Source organism: Mercenaria mercenaria, chromosome 1, assembly GCF_021730395.1.
Source record: "Mercenaria mercenaria strain notata chromosome 1, MADL_Memer_1, whole genome shotgun sequence".
Classification (NCBI taxonomy): domain Eukaryota; kingdom Metazoa; phylum Mollusca; class Bivalvia; order Venerida; family Veneridae; genus Mercenaria; species Mercenaria mercenaria.
This window is the reverse complement of record NC_069361.1, coordinates 83,723,582-83,741,957: the sequence shown is the minus strand read 5'-3', so window position 1 is coordinate 83,741,957 and position 18,376 is coordinate 83,723,582. Positions and strand designations below refer to the sequence as shown.

The 18,376-nt window shown below is 34.0% G+C and overlaps 1 protein-coding gene across 1 annotated transcript in view; it reads left to right on the top strand.

Moving 5' to 3' along the window:
• Positions 1-674: 674 nt before the first annotated feature.
• LOC123532133 (uncharacterized) overlaps positions 675-18,376 on the top strand; it is a 31,500-nt gene continuing 13,798 nt past the window's right edge. Inside the window, exon 1 of the mRNA XM_045313492.2 lies at positions 675-1,548. Within this exon, the coding sequence (XP_045169427.2) occupies positions 1,506-1,548 (43 nt within the window). The 5' untranslated portion in view covers positions 675-1,505. The remainder of the gene's footprint in view (positions 1,549-18,376) is intronic.

Below are 18,376 nucleotides of genomic sequence, written 5' to 3'. Positions count from 1 at the left end.
TGCCGACTGATCAGACGAAAATGTTCTTATCGTAACATACCATATCTCAAAAGCAAAGATCAAATATGCCGTACGCAAAAACATACACGGAAAAGGAAAATATATGATGTTCAAAATAAAAAGGCAAATGGTTAGTGTTGTTGATACGATTAAACTCATCCTAAATGTTGAATACTTAGACTAATGTCAATAATATTTTTTTTTGTAATATATCCTATACGTTTTGATCCTTTCTGGTCTCCTAGTTCTACCCATGATTTTTTTTAAATTAACATTACGTCGCCAAACCAAGTAAGAAGCTTAACAACTTGAAATGTATATACATTTGATCTGTGTTCTTTATTTACTTTCTATAATGCAACTGACTGGTCACTACGGTTGGGCAGATTGCTCGTGATACGTATATTGTGACATAATTGATACATAATTAAAACAAGAAAAAAGAAACAACAACAAAAAACACACATACATTTGTATCCAAATGTTACAAATAATGCTGACATTTTTAATACGACAGTGAAAAACTGATACTATGGCAAGTTTTCTGTTTTCCACATCCCCAAAGTCAGTGAACAAAACAATCATAAAGTAAGAAGTTATCAGACAAAAAAAAACAAGGAAAATTATTCACGACTTTTTTTTATTGAAAGGTGTGAGGTAAAGGTAAAGCAAATATAATTATTGGTTTTTCCTGGCATGTTTCACTCTTTGACTATGTCCGCATATATATACAATATATATTAAATTCCCACTCTTGCAAATACATTAATACAAACAATCACATATATGCAATTAAAATTGCATGATCATCTTAAGATATAATCACAGAAGCATATTGTATATTTTATAACTTGCTCATGCCATTTCTGGATATACATTTGATTCTTCAAATGAAAAGACCCTACACCTGAATCGAGGTTTTGAAACCACAGCGGCGAGGGACAATGTCAACGACCATAACAACCAGGCCACGGAGGTCCCACAATTAGTAATTTGATGAAACACCAGTTACTGACTGCAATTTACCAGCCGAACAAGTAACTTCACGTATATTTTTTTTTTCTTCAATAAAGTGCACGACTTGGCTCTTAAATCATGATCTACATTAACATTTGTAAATTTCAATATCTTATATTGTATATGAACACGGTATTATGCATAAATAGTTATGTTTTAAATAATTAGAGGATAAAGTGATTTCTAAAAATTAAAGTTGGTAATCAACGAAATTCACCTCCTTGATTGGAAGGAACTAGGTTTTATTTCTTTTTCTGATTTCTTCCTTTTAGCAGAAATATTATGAACATGAAACAAGAAAAAAGGAGTACTAAAATATTTGTACGATTTTATTGAAACTTTTTGAGGAATAAATTTCATTCATTCAGCCTTAATATTGCGTGTGTGAAAAGTTAGATATATAAGAAGCGTACCACAATTGTCTGGACACTTCAAGTTGGATATTTCTTTACATTCCATAAAGATTTTGACAAAACATTTTTACGAAAATGATGCGTAGATTGTTCATCTTTGCAATTTTTGTCTTTGTCGATAAGTCTTGTTTTTTTTTATTAATTTGTATTCGTTTTGTTTTATTTTTACTAATATATGCAAGAAAAAGAATCACTGGTTTTACATGTGGATGGAAATATCCGGCTATCGTATAACTGTTTTGCAGTAATTTGACAGAGCCGAGCCAGATATTTCATTTCGCACCTCCAGCCAGTAAAAGATTCTTATAATATGTTTGTTTTCAACTTTCCATAACTCTAAACCATGACATGGTTGTAATTTATGTTACTTTGTTCTTATTATTATTTTAACGCACCATCAATGAATAGAAGATATGTGCAATGACTCATTTCTGTCACTGGAAGCCACAAAGCCAAAGTTCTGTTATAAATCAAAGCGCTCAAAGCGCTGATGGTGGCTGCTAATCAATGTTTAAAATATTACAAAGAAAGTGACAACTGAGGAATTGTTAATATAAACTAAAAGAACTTTTTTTTGCATTTTTTTAATATTCGGCTTTGGTTTCAAAATTAATCCTTTTTCACTGCCAGTCATTGTTTACTTACACACGTATTCAGTCTTTAACGAATAGTTTTGATTATTTGTGAGGAAAACGACAACATAAATTACATCGAAAAAAATGTTTTACTACGAATAAATAATATAAGCTTTTTCTCCAAATCATTCAGCTTTTAAGATTTTTTTTAAAGCTTTTGGGCAGTGTCTGTCATGAATTATTATACACACTGATTTAGTCCGTATCAGATAGCTGTGGTTTTCATGAGACTTTTGTGAAAGAAAACAACACAAACATGCACCACAGATGCACCTCAGAATGTCTGCAGCTAGTGTATTTTAGAGGTGCATTAATTATCACTCCTTGGCAAAAATGCTGGACATTAAGTCAGACAAACTTACAACTTTAGTCAGAGCGAGAAAAAAGTCAAAAATATGTAACTCGCGAAACGAAACCGTTTTACTTTTTATACATATATTTGTATCCAGATATATTGAGACGCACCATGAGAAAACCAGCATAGTGCGTTAGCGAACAGCAAGGATTCTGACCAGAGTGGTGTATGGATCCGCAGTTTGATTTGGGCCCATGCTGGTCACAAATGCACTATGTTGTTTTTCTCATGGTGCGACTCGAATGAATTTAGCTGAAGTGAGCAGAATCTGTCTTGAAACAATTCAATTTTTAAGTTGGTCAAATCTGTTATCCGACGACTTGCTACAGTCTGACACATTGCCTTTTCAAATCATCCCACTAAATTTGCGCTAATTAGTGTTAATTGGCAGTATCAACGCCTGAGGAAATCCATATTACTGCTGATTGTCGATTTTCTATAAATAGCCTAATTAACATGCGGTCAGATTTTTGCGTGCTTGAAACAAAAACGAGACAATGCAGTCGAAAATTCAGTAACATTCTTAGATCACTAGGGTTGCATTAATATAATATCTTACAATTTGATAGCTATGACGAAATTTAAGTTTGTTCTGGCATATTTGAAAAGTATTACAACTTGCTGGAAAAGCTATCAGCAGTACAAACTGGTATTGTTTATGGACCGGAAATGTTTGGAAACTTTTCCGTTGAAATTCCGTTTCTATTTTTAGCCGCGGATTAATGCTATCAGAAGTCATTGTTCTTTATCAAATAAAGCCTTAAATTTCGGAAGTTATACATGTGACACTGCGGTTAGGAAACATTTTTGAATTGTCAGTCTGGATTCCCAGGCTAGGTTTCTATATACATAAGCTACCTTTTTCAACGTTATAAGCTACGTGACCTCTGGGGCAGTACTATGCAATAGCTAAGGTAGCAGTTGGTAGTTTCCAGCCACAGATTCGAATTGGCCAGGGTCAAAATCTGTCATTAGAGATAAAACCTTGAAGTGAAGGCTGTTTTGATGTTTGAAATATTTGTTGATGTGAGTTTGTGATTAACAAGTTTAAGAATGGTATGTTGCAGAAATTCTGGCAGATGCGAATGTAAGCTTGATGGCATCATTTTCATATAACTGCTTGAAATGCATATATACCACTATCAGCATTGAGCGTCTCGTGAACTGTCAAATGTCATATAGGCCTCACACAGTTGAAAATAGTGAAAAAAGTAATCGGTAGACAGGTATTTTTGTCCAGCTCTGCAAGTAATACTTGAAACTGAGTACAGAATGCAAGTGGCCATTTGGCTCTATCATTTCCCCTAACATTTTAAGGCCAGTTGGAGATATGGCTAATTTGGGCTGAAATGTCATGTATTTTCGCGGGCTGAAATTATCTTTCAGGTGGCTTGTGGATTTAAAAATCTATGCTTTGTATGAAGTTTACTATGTATTTTATTTCTTTTTCAAGTAAGATGTAAACCGGTATCTTTTTATTTTCAGGTCTGCATCTCGTAAGATATCGGAAGCCGTCTGACTTGGCCACATCGCTCGGAAGTCCGAAGTACTAGAAAAAACCGCCATCTGCTACCTAATCAATATCATCGCTCCAGTTCAGGTGACATGAGGTCATCGTTTATTCACGTGACCATAAATTTGCATATTTGTATTCATACACGTTGTTGTTTTAATTAAAACGTTTACCTCATAAGAGAAAGTGTAAAAAAAGTTTAACCAAAGTGGGGACGCGGAAAGACGCCGACGCCGACACCGGGTCGAGTAGGATAGCTCTCCTTATACTTCGTATAGTCGAGCTAACATGTAGGTCGCACTAGGGTCGAGATAATCTTACCTTACACACTCGTGGAATGCATTCTATTGTAAACATTTTTTGTTTGTTTTGTTTTCAAGCTATGATTAATGATCTTGCCCGTCTGTTCATTTCTCACGCTTTGTACAGCAGTGGAATTCATGTTGTATCCCCCCCACTCACCCACTCACCAGCTGTCACTGTTCACCGATACTGGTACTGATGATAAACCCGAACAGAAAATGAGTTTTTTTACCTGTAACTTTTTTATTTCTGCAAATTGAAATCAATGGTCGGTATCAAAATAAAGCTTAACCTTTGCTGAAAACTTTACATAATTCAAATTTATATTTAGTAAGCAAACTCACACGAAGTGAGGGCCTGAAAGGGGTATGTAAAAAGGGGACTTTATGAACGCTGACTGATGATAAATTCGAACCCTTTGTCATTTACAAAATTTTCTTGGTATTATTATATTGAAACTTTTTCCAAAAAGCTGCAACAGTCATTCCTGATCAAGTAATGAAAAGTTAACAAATGTCAGGTCTTCATGTTTCGACAGTGAGCATGCGCAAAAAAACACCCTCTTCCCCAGTAATTTTGGATAAATATTTTTTATACAAATTTATGTAAGTCATTTATTTATACAGAATATTTACCAATTTTGTTTTTGTTTACACCAGTTGGTGTTGTAAGTTGAAACTATTAGATGGTGTGTTCAATTTTATAAATAACCGATTGCAATCGAATATTTCCAAGGTGTTCGACTTTATCATCTGTCCGGGTTTATCATCAGTACCAGTATTGCAAATAAGATAACACTATTTTTTTTCAAGAATCTTATTCATATTGACGTTTTTCATGCGTCGTCAACTTCGGAACTAATGTATTTATGTTGATGCGTATTGTTTTTCATTTCCTTTAACAGCTGGGTGAAAATCTGTTTTAGTCTGTTCTGTTCATTATTGTTTTTCTATTTTTGTCTGATGAGACAATTGTGAACGTTATCATTTCAAAAGTCTAGACTGAATCGTCAGTTGTTGGTATATGTTGTTCTGTAAATTAACGCCGTAGCTTTAAGAAATCCAAACATTTTTAGTTGACGTTAATTAAATGGAGGCATGAAGCTTTTATCTGTTACAGCTATAAACTGTACTATCGTATTGTTCATAAGGTAAAGAACATCTACATAAGTGCTTATAAGTTATCACATTTGTAAAAATAGTACTTATATGCCTCTAAAGAAAAAAAAGTAAAAGAAATAAAAACGTTTAGTGATTCTCACTATAACATATGCTCAATATAAGAATATTCTAGAATATTCACAACTTAAAAGACGTATTTGAATTAAATTTTTCGTATATAATCTTTCGAGTCTGACACCAAAATTGAGGTCTAACTATAGCGAAGGAACCGCGTAATGGCGGACAGGTGTTTGAACTTTGCACGGCCACAGAGGTCTAAATTAAAGCTGGTTTCTGTTTAAATTTTATTGCTTTCTGGTAGAACAATGGGAGAGGAGGTTGTATTTGGTGAAGTGAAACTCGATTTTAGTAAGATTAGTACTTCCGGGTCACAACAGTGTGATTTTGATGTGATTTTACAGTAAGCAAATGTGACAAGAGAAATCTTTTTTAGAAAATACATGGTCCCTACTTTTCTCTTCATTTTATTTATGCGTGTGTGGCCTATTGATTATCGACAAGCTGGATATGTCACGCATTTTTACGGTCACATAACTACAAGCATTATAATATTGAACATTATATCAAGGACGTATTTACGTCCTTTATAATATTGACATAGCAAATGAGTTAAATAAAAAACATAGCGGAGTTTTACAATAAAGTAATAGAAAATGTATGTTAAGATTTTGGAGATGAAGAAGTACAAGACATTACAAATGGACTGGAAGTACTCATACAACGTTTCGTAAAAGCGATGACTGTGAAGATTTCGGACTTTAAGGTTGAACGTGTGACTCGCTGTGGCAGTATGGCGGAGAAAACAAGGATTAAAGGAACGTAAGGACTAGAATATGATTATCTTCTCGAAATGAACACGTGGCCAAACTGCGGAGAACTTCAGTTCCGGAGATCTTGTGAAGGATCGATGCAACCTCTGTATAAGGTATCAGAAAACCACTCTGTAACTTTGAAAACCAGTGTTTTACCTGCATTCAGATACAATTTATGCCAGTCGATTGACAAGCACTGTAAGCGATCATTTTGTCCTAATTTAATTAATTCAAATCATAATGAGTTCCAGCTATACCGAAGTGCCCCCTAATATGCAATGAATGAATACATAATGGCAGGAGGATGTCAGAACTGTAGTGTATATATGAATACCGGATGTCTACGGTTTGACACGTTCAATTGCAAATTAAAGTTTGTTTGGGCAACAAAATATCCTAATGCTGATCATTCTTGTAATGATCCTCCTTTCCTGATCAAAAACTATTATCTAAACAATTAAAACGAGATTTCAGTTGACATTCATCCGGTTTTAATAGTAAATCCAGACAAAATATTGACAGATCATTCAGAGAAAATTGATGGATTTTCCACCACAGGTGCATGTTGCTATCTCTTTTCAAAAAGCGTCTCAAATCACAACTTACATTGTAACGGAGGAGGAGGATGTTGGAGAATATCACATTACAATACGGAAGTAAATATGCTTCAACGAACTTCTCAAGTACACAGGAATATGTTTATGATTCTCAAATTCATTACGGAACAATTATTTGCAGGGAACCTACCTGGAGTCTCTACGCGTACGGAATCGCGCCATGTATACAAAGTAAGGTCATATGAAGTCAAAACTGGTGTACTTCACCACATTAAAAACTGTACACTGGCTGAACCAGACATTGGACAATGTCTCTTAGATACAATGAAACTTATGTCTAAATATTTCAAGGAAGAAAATCTCCAGAACGTTGTTTCTACATTCAACATTTTTAATTAATGTACTAGTACTACTGACAGAGAACAGAACTCTTTGTGGTATCAAATTAAAGGACACACCTTCCATGCTCTCGGCAAGCTTTGTACTACCGGTATACATTCAGGAACAGCAGACTGGTTGAAAGACTTACGGCTCGTTGATTTTGAAAGAGTTCGTGCTTTATGGATGTCAGAGAATCCAAGGCCAATACATTCGCTGAATTTGAATAAGATAACTCACCTGCAAGTACAAGCGTGCGTGGAAGCATTGGACAACTTTGTTGATCAAAGAACATGTAAGACGGCCGACTCTTTCATTAAGGAATATGCTTTAAAACGGTTCAGAATAGAAAGGCTGCATAGGCTGCATACTGGTATTTTTTGGGGAAATGTTCTTAGAGGAGAGTTAGAGTTCATTTACAGACATAGAAACGAACGACTTGAGAAAGCATGTGATGACCTTAGAAATTCTCAACATCATGTGCTCACTGGATGCTTTATCTAATCAAAGTGCTATAAATTTTATATTTCTTTGATTTGATCAACCTAAATCCAAAAATATCCTAGATCCCTTACATGTAAAACCATGCCCTCTTGTGGGTTTTTAGTTAGAAATCGCAATACAAAGTGAGTACCATAAGGAAGCATTCATGTGACAAAATGAAAAATAATGTTCCTACTTGAAATTTTGCTTTGAAGTTAAAGAAACTGTTATAAATGATACATTTGTTTAGTTACTATCTTTAACACAAAGTTTTCATTCAATGTTTCTACTGGATGCTGAACGAAAGCCGTGTTGGGTAGGATAGATCTCCATATGCTTTGTATATTTGAGTGAAAAGTTTTGTAAAATAAACTGGATTTTTGAAGAGCAATTATGCTCATTAACTGGATCTTTCCATCATTCTAATTAATCAAAGTATACACAAGCATCAATTTCTTCACTCATTTCTTTTTTCTTTCTTATAGTTATACCAAACAATATCATACAAGTTCTCATTTACATTGCATTTAGTACTTTATGTAGTTTGTCACCAAATATTATTAACAGTATTCTGTTTTACTGTATGGGAGGACATTTATTATTGCTGAATAAACTCGTTTTTATTTGTATGCATGTTCTGTTTTGTGTATTTACCGATACTATAAATAAGTAAAAAGCAAATAAAATATGATTAAACTATGCCAAAGAATATTTACTTATTTTGAAGTTTCGCAAGCAGTCTCCTATAATCTATTTCTCTGAAACCAAATAATGAAAAGAAGTCTGTCTCCATGCAGCTAATTTTGTAGTAAATGTTTTAGTGTAACATCCAAGGAAGCTCTGCTGCTTTTTTTGTTTAAAAAAAGCAGTAGCCACTGGTTTCTGACAAGGATTTATAAAGTTGTTTATTTGCATGGTCATGACAACCAAGGTTCTGCATGGAATGGAATTCTTTTGAGGAACTTTGACAGGGGACCATATATTAAACATTCATGTGAACTTGGTTGACACTGACTAAGTTCTTCAGGGAGAGTTGTCATTACAAGCAAAATGCAGAATTTGACACGAGACAAACACAACAACTCATTTGAACAGAAGTTACTTACCTCTCTACTCCCGATTCCGAAAGAATCTAATTGGCAGTCACTGGAAAATTACTTTATGTACAACAAACAACTTGCAAAATGTGAAGGAACCGTTGCCTTGCAAAAGATACTTGATTTTGCTTGAAGCATTCCCAAGACAATTTAAACTGTATCGTTCCCCTGATTAATCTAGATGGCTCAGTTTCAAACATTACCAACAATTTACATGTAAAAATATTAAGACTATGTTTTATGTACATCCGGTATACTCAGAATTGTCTACATGCTATTTCTATGGTCCGACAAAGTGACATAACGTTACATCATTGAACAAGGTTCAGATTTTCTATGATACAAACAAATAATCTAACCGAGTATCATGTTGAAACTATCATCAATGTTACGGTTTTTGATCTCAAATGGCCCTGTCTTAAAAATGACCTAGATCTCATAAAGACAAACATTCTGACAAGGCTTTGTGTATATCAAGTAGAAAATATGGTCTCAATAATGTTAACAGTTTTTCCATGATCTGCAATGGTGCACTGAATTATGACCCTATATTACACAGTTTAAAAAATTGACACTCTGACCACATTTACAATATTGTAAATGTGTAAAAATTGCAGACACTAGTGTTTGTAAAGTGTTAAACTTTTCCAGAGTGACCTAGTTTTTCGCACAGGACGATCTAATTTTTAAAATAAAGTCAATTTCATAAAGACAAACAATCTGACAACTTTGTATGGCGATCAGGTAAAAACTATGGTCTCTAAATTGTTAACAATGTATTTATATGATCTGAGCTTGTTACCTAGTATTTAAACCCTGATGGTCCAATATGAATCTAATCGAAGATTTTATAGAAAGCACACATTCTGGCCAAATTTCATAAAACTTGGCACTAGAAGTGCACAAGTTATGAATAGCGGCTTTACTATGCAAGACTCAGATATAAGTTATATATTATTTTAAAGGTCTCCAAAAGTGGTTGTAAAATCTTTTTAAGCTTTTGAAATTATTTTATGCCAATTTTACAGACAAAAAATGTGTATTCCCTGTATAAAATGTTTGTCTATGAACACTTTTTTTTAAATCTCAAATTCTACAAACGTTTTTGATTGTCTTTACGCTTTTATCTTAAAACACTTGAAACAATTCAACAAAAAATAAAGTCATAATGAAAACTTTTATAACTTTTTGGTGTCGAAATTTACACTCGAAAATATCCTTTCAAGGCTGCTTTTTTAATGAGTAACATTGGTCGGGGTATTATCGGTCAAAAGTCTTAAAATCATCATTCCAGCTGACCTAAGAAACCTGTACGAGTCACCTACTTTGGTCACATATCGGTTACTTCAAATTTTCTTTGCTATACCATTAAAATAACAACGGTATATTGCAAAATGTAAATCGAACTAAACATGTACCATAATGCGGTATTTTATTAAAATGTTAAACCAATAATCTTTTTTTTTAAATATAATTTGCAATCTACAAACAAAAAGTTTAAGTATTGTGTATATATATGATAATAGTTTCTAATAAAGGGTTATTCACACAATTATAAATGCGGAACGTTTCAAATAAGTATCAATTTCATTAAGAAGGATCTAGCAAGATAAGTCCGGTAAAAGTTAAAATAACATCAGGTCAAAAATCTCATTTAAATTTAGAGGCACGAATACATTCTTAAGGAGTTTATAATATTTTTTAAGATATAAAGTAAGCGACTTAGAGAAATTAAAAGGCAGGTCCTACTAAGATCCCGCACTTGTAATTATATGAAACGGCTAGTGCAAATTTACGAATTTAGCTGATACATGTATACGGGAATACTATCAATTCTTAAACAAAATTCATCATTTCTTTCAAATAGGCAATTTTTTGTGGTAGTGAGTGTAATAAGATATATTTTACGGCTTCAATTTACTTTGAAAACGACTCATAACCCTGATATGGTAACAAGTGCATCAGTGTTAAGTTAAACCGATAAAGAAATTCAGACATAACTATGTTTTTTTTTTGTCATTTAAAGAGACTAACTCACACATTTTAGGTGAAAAATAATTTCTCTACAAAATCCATAAAAAGTGAATATTCTGAAAGTACCTTGTGGTATAAATTTATTGACATAAGATTTTTCCAAGATATACTTATTCATGGCTTCAAGTGCGGGAGGCCGTGGGTTCGATCCCCGGCCTCGTCATACCAAAGAGGTGAAAAATGGTGTCAGTAGCTCCGTTGATTGGAGCTCAGCATTAAAAGGGAAAGTTGCTTCTTCTCTCATACCCTGGTGGTGAGGGGTATGAGGTAGCGAGAGTGATTAATATAAATTGTAGAACATCCTTCAAAATCGACCTTAAATAGATTATGTAAAAACTAATTAACCAAAAGTATTGTACCAATCATATCATCTATATGTCAGGGTTCGTGAAAAAAAATTCTTCTTGTACTTTAAAAGTTAACAAAGGATCTATCATTTGTGGCTGTCTGATGGATGAATGGCTGATAAAGGACAAAATGAAATAATCTATTTATTCTACATTTTTCTCTCCATCTATGGCCTAGTTGTCATGAAATAATAGGCTGCACAAGGTAAATATTTACTAGAAACAGTGTCTTATAGTCCGTTTCACCGCATGGGCAAGTTCATATTTAAATAACCAAGTTTTTGTTACAAATATATACTAGTGATGAATAAAACCCAGTCGGAGCTATCTGCTGACCAAATGCAGTGTACAAATACAGAGTACATAGTAGATGTTGAACATTCCATTACTTCTCATCAGCAGAGGCAAAACCGTGTTTACAATGAGTTTATTTGGGTTGCGTTGTACAATGAACCCGCTCAGTGATTTTTCTTCTTTCTAATTCATAGTGAAGCAATTTTGGACAAATTTTTAAATACTAGTGATGAACAAAATATTATAAACATATAAGCACCGTAGTATTAAACTAAATTTATGTTTTGCTCCACTGAATATATAATGATTTGAATTTCGCTTTTCTCATTGATATTCTCTACTCTCTATTCATTATGATAAGTAGTTCTAACAGCTCACCGCGACTAAGCTGCTTTAATATTTTGTTCTGCCCTGTTTCATTCAGACCTTTAACGGCGTTTGTTCTAGTTACTTTGATGTCTCTAAATGTATTGAGTAAATACGTAAATGCTTTGTTAGGTTATCGTTTTGACCACTATTTCAAGTCCTTTTGTAAGTTTAGAACCAACTTGGCTAGTTTTAAAAGTAACGCAAAACACCATCAAACAAAAAATTGTGGATTCATCTCCGTGACGGCTGGACATTACATAACTTAATATTAAAGAACAGAACAGAACAGAATTTTATTAAAACAAAGACCGTGTACGAATGGTGTACGAATGGTGTACGAATGGTGAAATGTTTCTCCAAACAGGAAATTCAGACAGAACACAACTCTGTATACTAAAACTAGTTAGAATGAAATCTTAATTGCAATATATATTCAGTTCTCCTTAATTTCCTTTAATAAAATCTGTAGAAAGATTCTGACTGTGTATAGATACAACAAAGAAAAGTAATAGACTTAGTTAGATTGATTAACTCAGTTAGATAACATTAATAATGCTTCTTTTTCTACATTTATAATGGAATTATACGTACAAAAATATATATATTAAGAGAGATTATTTCAAAAAAATCTCTCCCCTTCATGGAGACCTAGATCTACCTCGAGCAACATCTTATGAGGTTTTTATGTCAGAATTTGTAAGATTTGAGGGAACCTGTATTCTTGTTTAAGGTTTCGGTCTATTACCAAAGTCATATCCGCGGGACAGGTCTGTTTGTTACTTCCATTTTTTCTATCTATTGCGTTTATCATTTCGACATGTTTTCCTATTACAGTGAAAAATATGTGGTAGTTTCACGGTGTAAAATATCAAAAGTATTTATCACTGGTAAGAAACTATCGACCGGGTAAATAGTCAAAACATGAGATTAAAAGATTATGTGTTTGTTTTACATGTAAGATCAAATATCTTACTCTTGTGTACACGTGTCCTCACGTGTAGCGATATATTATTACACGAACCCCTACTTCTATGTGGAGTGCTGCACAGAGGGCTGCTATCTTTGAATGTGGGTGTGTGTGTTTTTTGTTTTGTTTTTTTGTTGTTTTTGTTTTTTTTTTTTCATTTGAATAAAGTCCGCAAACTATTCCGTGGAAACAACAAAACTTTCGTTTACGTTATAAATGATATTGCTTTATAGATGCATATAGAAATATTATAGAAATATTATTTATGTAAAGATATAAAACGTTCCTGTAAATACATGAAACATTTTATTAACTTACGATATTACTGACTTCGTGTTTTCCTGTAACAGAAAGTCAAGACATATATTCAATTTTCTTTCCTCTTATTGTGAAACTTTAAATTCCGCCAAAAACGACGGCTAAACATTGAGATCCGAAGATAAAAACATAAACGAGTTTTCAGAAAAAAAAAGAAAAAAAAAAGAAACATGTAGACTCTAACGTTATTTTCCTAGAGAAAAAAGAAACCGATTGAAGATTTTGTTTGAATGCTCTTTTCCAAATAACAGTACATTTGTTAAAAGAAAGAAATAAACTCAGCAATACGGTATTTGATATAGTTCTTAATAAAACATACACGTTAGTAAAACACGCACGCACATTTTGACTGGGTTTTATTATTTTTGACTACGTTTTATCATTAACTGGTCTTGATAATTTATGTTGTAAGAAGACTGTGACTGCAAGCTTTTCCAAAAAAATCAATGTGTATACATAGACGAAGAACTGAATCTTTTTAATTGTGGATTACGTTTTGGAGTTTTCTTATATATATGTAAAATCATAAGCCTTTAGAAAATGTCACTGAGGTCCAATCTTAAATTTTTGAAAAATAGTTCTGATTCGTCCTGTCTACTTATTTAATAGTGTCAAAATCTACAAAACACGACTTACTCTTGCATAAATAATGATCTACACTTAAAATTTAACATGCCATTCAGATATTTACGGAATCCTGTTTCCACCATCGACTTTTCGGCCAGACAGATGCTGACAACTTGAAATTAAGCATTTAATTTCAACTTGTCTCGCTACAAATTTTCCGCAAAAAAAAGTTGAAATCTTGAAGTTTTTAACACTACAATTGTCTCACAAATTTCAACTTAACATAAGAGCTTTAATAAATTCAAAAGCTTTAAGTTTATTCATAATTTTTGACGTTAATTAAATGGAAACAAAAAGCTTTTACCCTAATAGACTGATTATAAATGTACTGTCGTTTTATACATAAAATCAGGAAACAAGAAGTTTTTACCCTAATACAATAATAAATGTAACAGCGTATTGTGCATAATGTCAAGTACACCTGCGTATGTGTTAATCATATTTGTAAAATAGTATTTATTTGCCTCTAAAGTAAAAGAAATAAAGTTTAGTGACGGTGATACTTTTTAAACAAAATTGGAAACAAGATGTTCATCTAGAATAAATATTTTTATATATAACTGAAGAGATGAATACTTGATATAAACTGTTATATCGCCTAAAATATCCGCCAATTAAAGGACGTGTTTGAATTTAACCTACTTTTCCGTATATAACCTTCTGAGTCGGGACGGCAATATTGATTATCGGTCAAATCTAATAAAACCTGAGTATGTCAGCATTTTTATGGTCTTATACATAGCTACAAGCAGTAAAATATTGATCATTATACCAAGGACGTATTTGCGTCCTTGATTATACTAATATAGTGAATGTGTTAAGTAGAAAAAGATGGAGGAGTTTTACAATGAAGTAATAGAAAGTGTATGTTTAGATTTTGGAAATGAAGAAGTACAAGACATTACAAATGGACTGGAACTATTCATAAACCGTTTCGTAGAAGCGATGACTGTGAAGTTTTCGGAGTTTAAGGTTGAACGCGTGACTCGCTGTGGCAGTATGGCGGAGAAAACAAGGATTAAAGGATTGCATGGGTTAGAATATGATTATCTTCTCGAAATGAACACGTGGCCAAACTGCGGAGAACTTCAGTTCCGGAGATCTTGTGAAGGATCGATGCAACCTCTGTATAAGGTATCAGAAAACCACTCTGTGCCTTTAAAAACAAGTGTTTTACCTGCATTTCGATACAATTTATGCAAGTTGATTGACAAGCGCTGTAAGCGATCATTTTGTCCTAGACTGTGTAATTCAAATCAAGTCGAATTCCAGGTGTACCAAAGTCCCTCACATGCTGTAAGGAAGAATGAATACATCATTGCAGAAGGATGTCAGAACTGTAGTGTATATATGAATACCGGATGTCTAAGATTTGACACGTTCAGAGGCAAATTAAAGTTTGTTTGGGCAACAAAATATCGTAAAGATAATTATAATTATTATAATGACCCTCCTTTCAAGATCAAAAACTGTTATTCAGACAATATAAACGGGATTTCAGTCGATATTCATCCAGTTTTGATAGTAAATCCAGACAGAATATTGACAGATCATTCAGAGAAAATTGATGGATTTTCGACCACAGTTGTATGTTGTTATCTCTTTCCAAACAGCACCTCAAACCACAACTCACAACATTGTAACGGAGGAGGCGGATGTTGGAGAATATCATATTACAATACAGAAGTAAATATGCTTCAACAAACTTCACAAGTACACAGGAATATGTTTATGATTCTCAAATTTATAACGGAACAATTTTTCTCCAAAGGGAACATTGGGAGGCAAAGGGATATATTGGGCCAGGCATACAAAGTAAGGTCATATGAAATCAAAACTGCTGTACTTCACCATATTAAAAACTGTACTTTGGCTGAACCAGACATTGGACAATGTCTGGTAGATACAATGGAACTTTTGTCCATATATTTTAAGGAAGAAAATCTCCAAAATGTTGTTTCTACATTCAACATTTTTAAAACATGTCCTAGTACTACTGACAGAGAACAGAACACTTTGTGGTATCAACTTATAGGACATACCTTCCATGCTCTCGGCAAGCTTTGTACAACCGGTATACATTCAGGAACTGTAGGCTGGTTGAAGGACTTACGCCTTGTTTATTTCGAAATAGTTCGAGCTTTATGGATGTCAAAAAATCTAGAGTCAACACATTCGCTGAATTTGACTGGAATAACTCTACAAGTAGATCTACAACATTTGCTGGATTTGAATAAAATAACTCAACTTCAAGTAGAAGTGTGCGTGGAAGCATTGAACAACTTTGTTGATCAAAGAACATGGAGGACGGCCGACTTTTTCATAAAGGAATATGCTTTAAAACGGTTCCGAATAGAAAGGCTGCAAAGGCTGCAAAGGCTGCATAGAAGGTTTGATGTAAGTGTTCTTAATGAAGAGTTAAAGTTCATTTACATACACAGAGACCAACAACTTGAGAAAGCATGTGGTGCCTTTAGAAAATCTCAACATCATATGCTCACTGGATGCTTTATTTGACCAGCCCAAATCCAAGATTATCCTTGATCTCTTACATGTACAAATTTGTAAAATTGTTTAAATATCAGGCTAGCATTTTCTTAAAAGGAACTTCTATTTTCAAATTGTGTTTGTATATAAAAAAGTTTAAGTGACCTTGCTCTCTGGTGGATTTTTGTTTAGAAATCGGAGCAGTATCGGTAGAATTGTAGTATTATAACTTTTTTGAACTTTCAGAGTTCAAGTCATCATTATAGTGTCTTTTACGATAATGTGGAACATCAAGTTATTTACTTACCTATTAAGAGTGGACTCCGCACTCTTCTGAACGGTTTATGCAATGGTGAGCTCTTACCAAACGAAAATGTAAACTTACATCAACAACAGCAGGAAAAGCTAGAGCTGTCACTGGAGTATTTAATGACTCCAATGTGGGTGTACATATTTGAAAATTGTTCAATTATGTGTCAAATATATTTAGTACAAGAAGGTCATGATGACCCTGAATCGCTCACCTAAGTAATATGAGCCACATGTTTCAAATGGCAAACTGATCCTAAAATATTAGGAAGTAGGTCATATTCATGGTCACTGAAAGTCAGTTTTAAGATCGGTGTGTAGAGATCCACTAGGCATTGCTACATACCAAATATCAAAGGCCTATGCCTTGAACCTTCAGACAAGAAGATTTTTATTTATTTATTTCTATATGAGTCTATGTTAAACTTGGGACCCAAAGAGCAGGGCCTCTTTTCACCCCTGAGTCATAATTTGAACAATTTGGTAGAGAAACCCCTAGAAAAAGGCAACACACCAAATATCAAAAGCCTATGCCTTGCAGTGTCAGGCAAAAGTGTCTTACAGATGGGTCTTGGCAAACATTGCAGATTGAACACCGTGATCAGGGTCTTCGCTGTTTCCTTAAATGAATTTCAGCCACAAGAATGAAAAAAAAAATAATTATACCAAACACTCTTTTAATTTGAAATGGTCCGGGTTAGTAGAGTCATGTGTAGACATAAGAGGATTAATATAAGTTGTAGCTCTTGCTTCGGAAATGATTTAAAGAATAGAGTAACATAAACCAGAAATTTCTAGTCTATTAATCATCATGGGCTGAACATTTTTGCCATGTGTTACTTGATCCTAGAATCTGAAAAGTCGATTGATAATAATCCATTTTGATTTTCACTCTGACAGAAGTCGTACCAGTAGATCTCTAACAACGATACCAGACTGTCTGTCCTCATTATGGTCATAAAACATATCTATATTAGGTTCTTCACAAAAATCTTTTGTTTCATTGTCATTGAAAATGCAAACATTATGTAAGATACACGCATCGGCAATTCAATCAATTAACAGCACTATATCGCATAAATAAAACATATAGTCCACTAATTCAACATAATTTCTGATACGATCGAGGGATACTGTCCCGTCTGATCAGCTGTTTATTTTGGGAAATGAAGTCTTTATGTGTCAAAAGCAGCGACATTCTTCATTATTGTTACAGCTCAGAAGCTTTTGAACTGTTAGCATATAGGTAACGTTCACCATAATTTTCAGGTCTGCGTGAAATTAGCCAGAGCAGCCAGAGTAGCCAGAGTTCAGCCAGAGTTTAGCCAGAGTAGCCAGAGTTCAGGCAGAGTTTGGCCAGAGTAGCCAGAGAAGTCAGAACTCTGGTTACTCTGGCTACCCAGAGTAGCCAGAGTTCAGCCAGAGAAGTCATAACTCTGGTTACTCTGGCTGGCCAGAGTAGCCAGAGTTCAGCCAGAGAAGTCATAGCTCTGGTTACTCTGGCTGGCCAGAGAAGTAAGAGTTCAGCCAGTGTAGCCAGATTCTGGTTACTCTGGCTGGCCAGAGTAGCCGGAGTTCAGCAAAAGTAGTCAGAACTCTGGTTAGTTACTCTGGCGGGTCAGAGTAGCCAGAGTTCAGCAAGAGTAGCCAGAGTTTATCCAGTATCCAGAATTCTGTTTACTCTGGCTAGCCAGAGTAGCCAGAATTCAACCAGGGTAGGCAGAGTTTCTAGATTTTTAACATGTTCTGGCTACTCTGGTCAGCCAAAGTAGCCACAGTAGCCCGAGTCACCAGGATATCATTTGCTCTGGTTACTCTGGCTGTTTCTAACAGAGTAGCCAGAGTTCAGACAGAGTAGCTAGAGTTTCTAGGATTTTAAC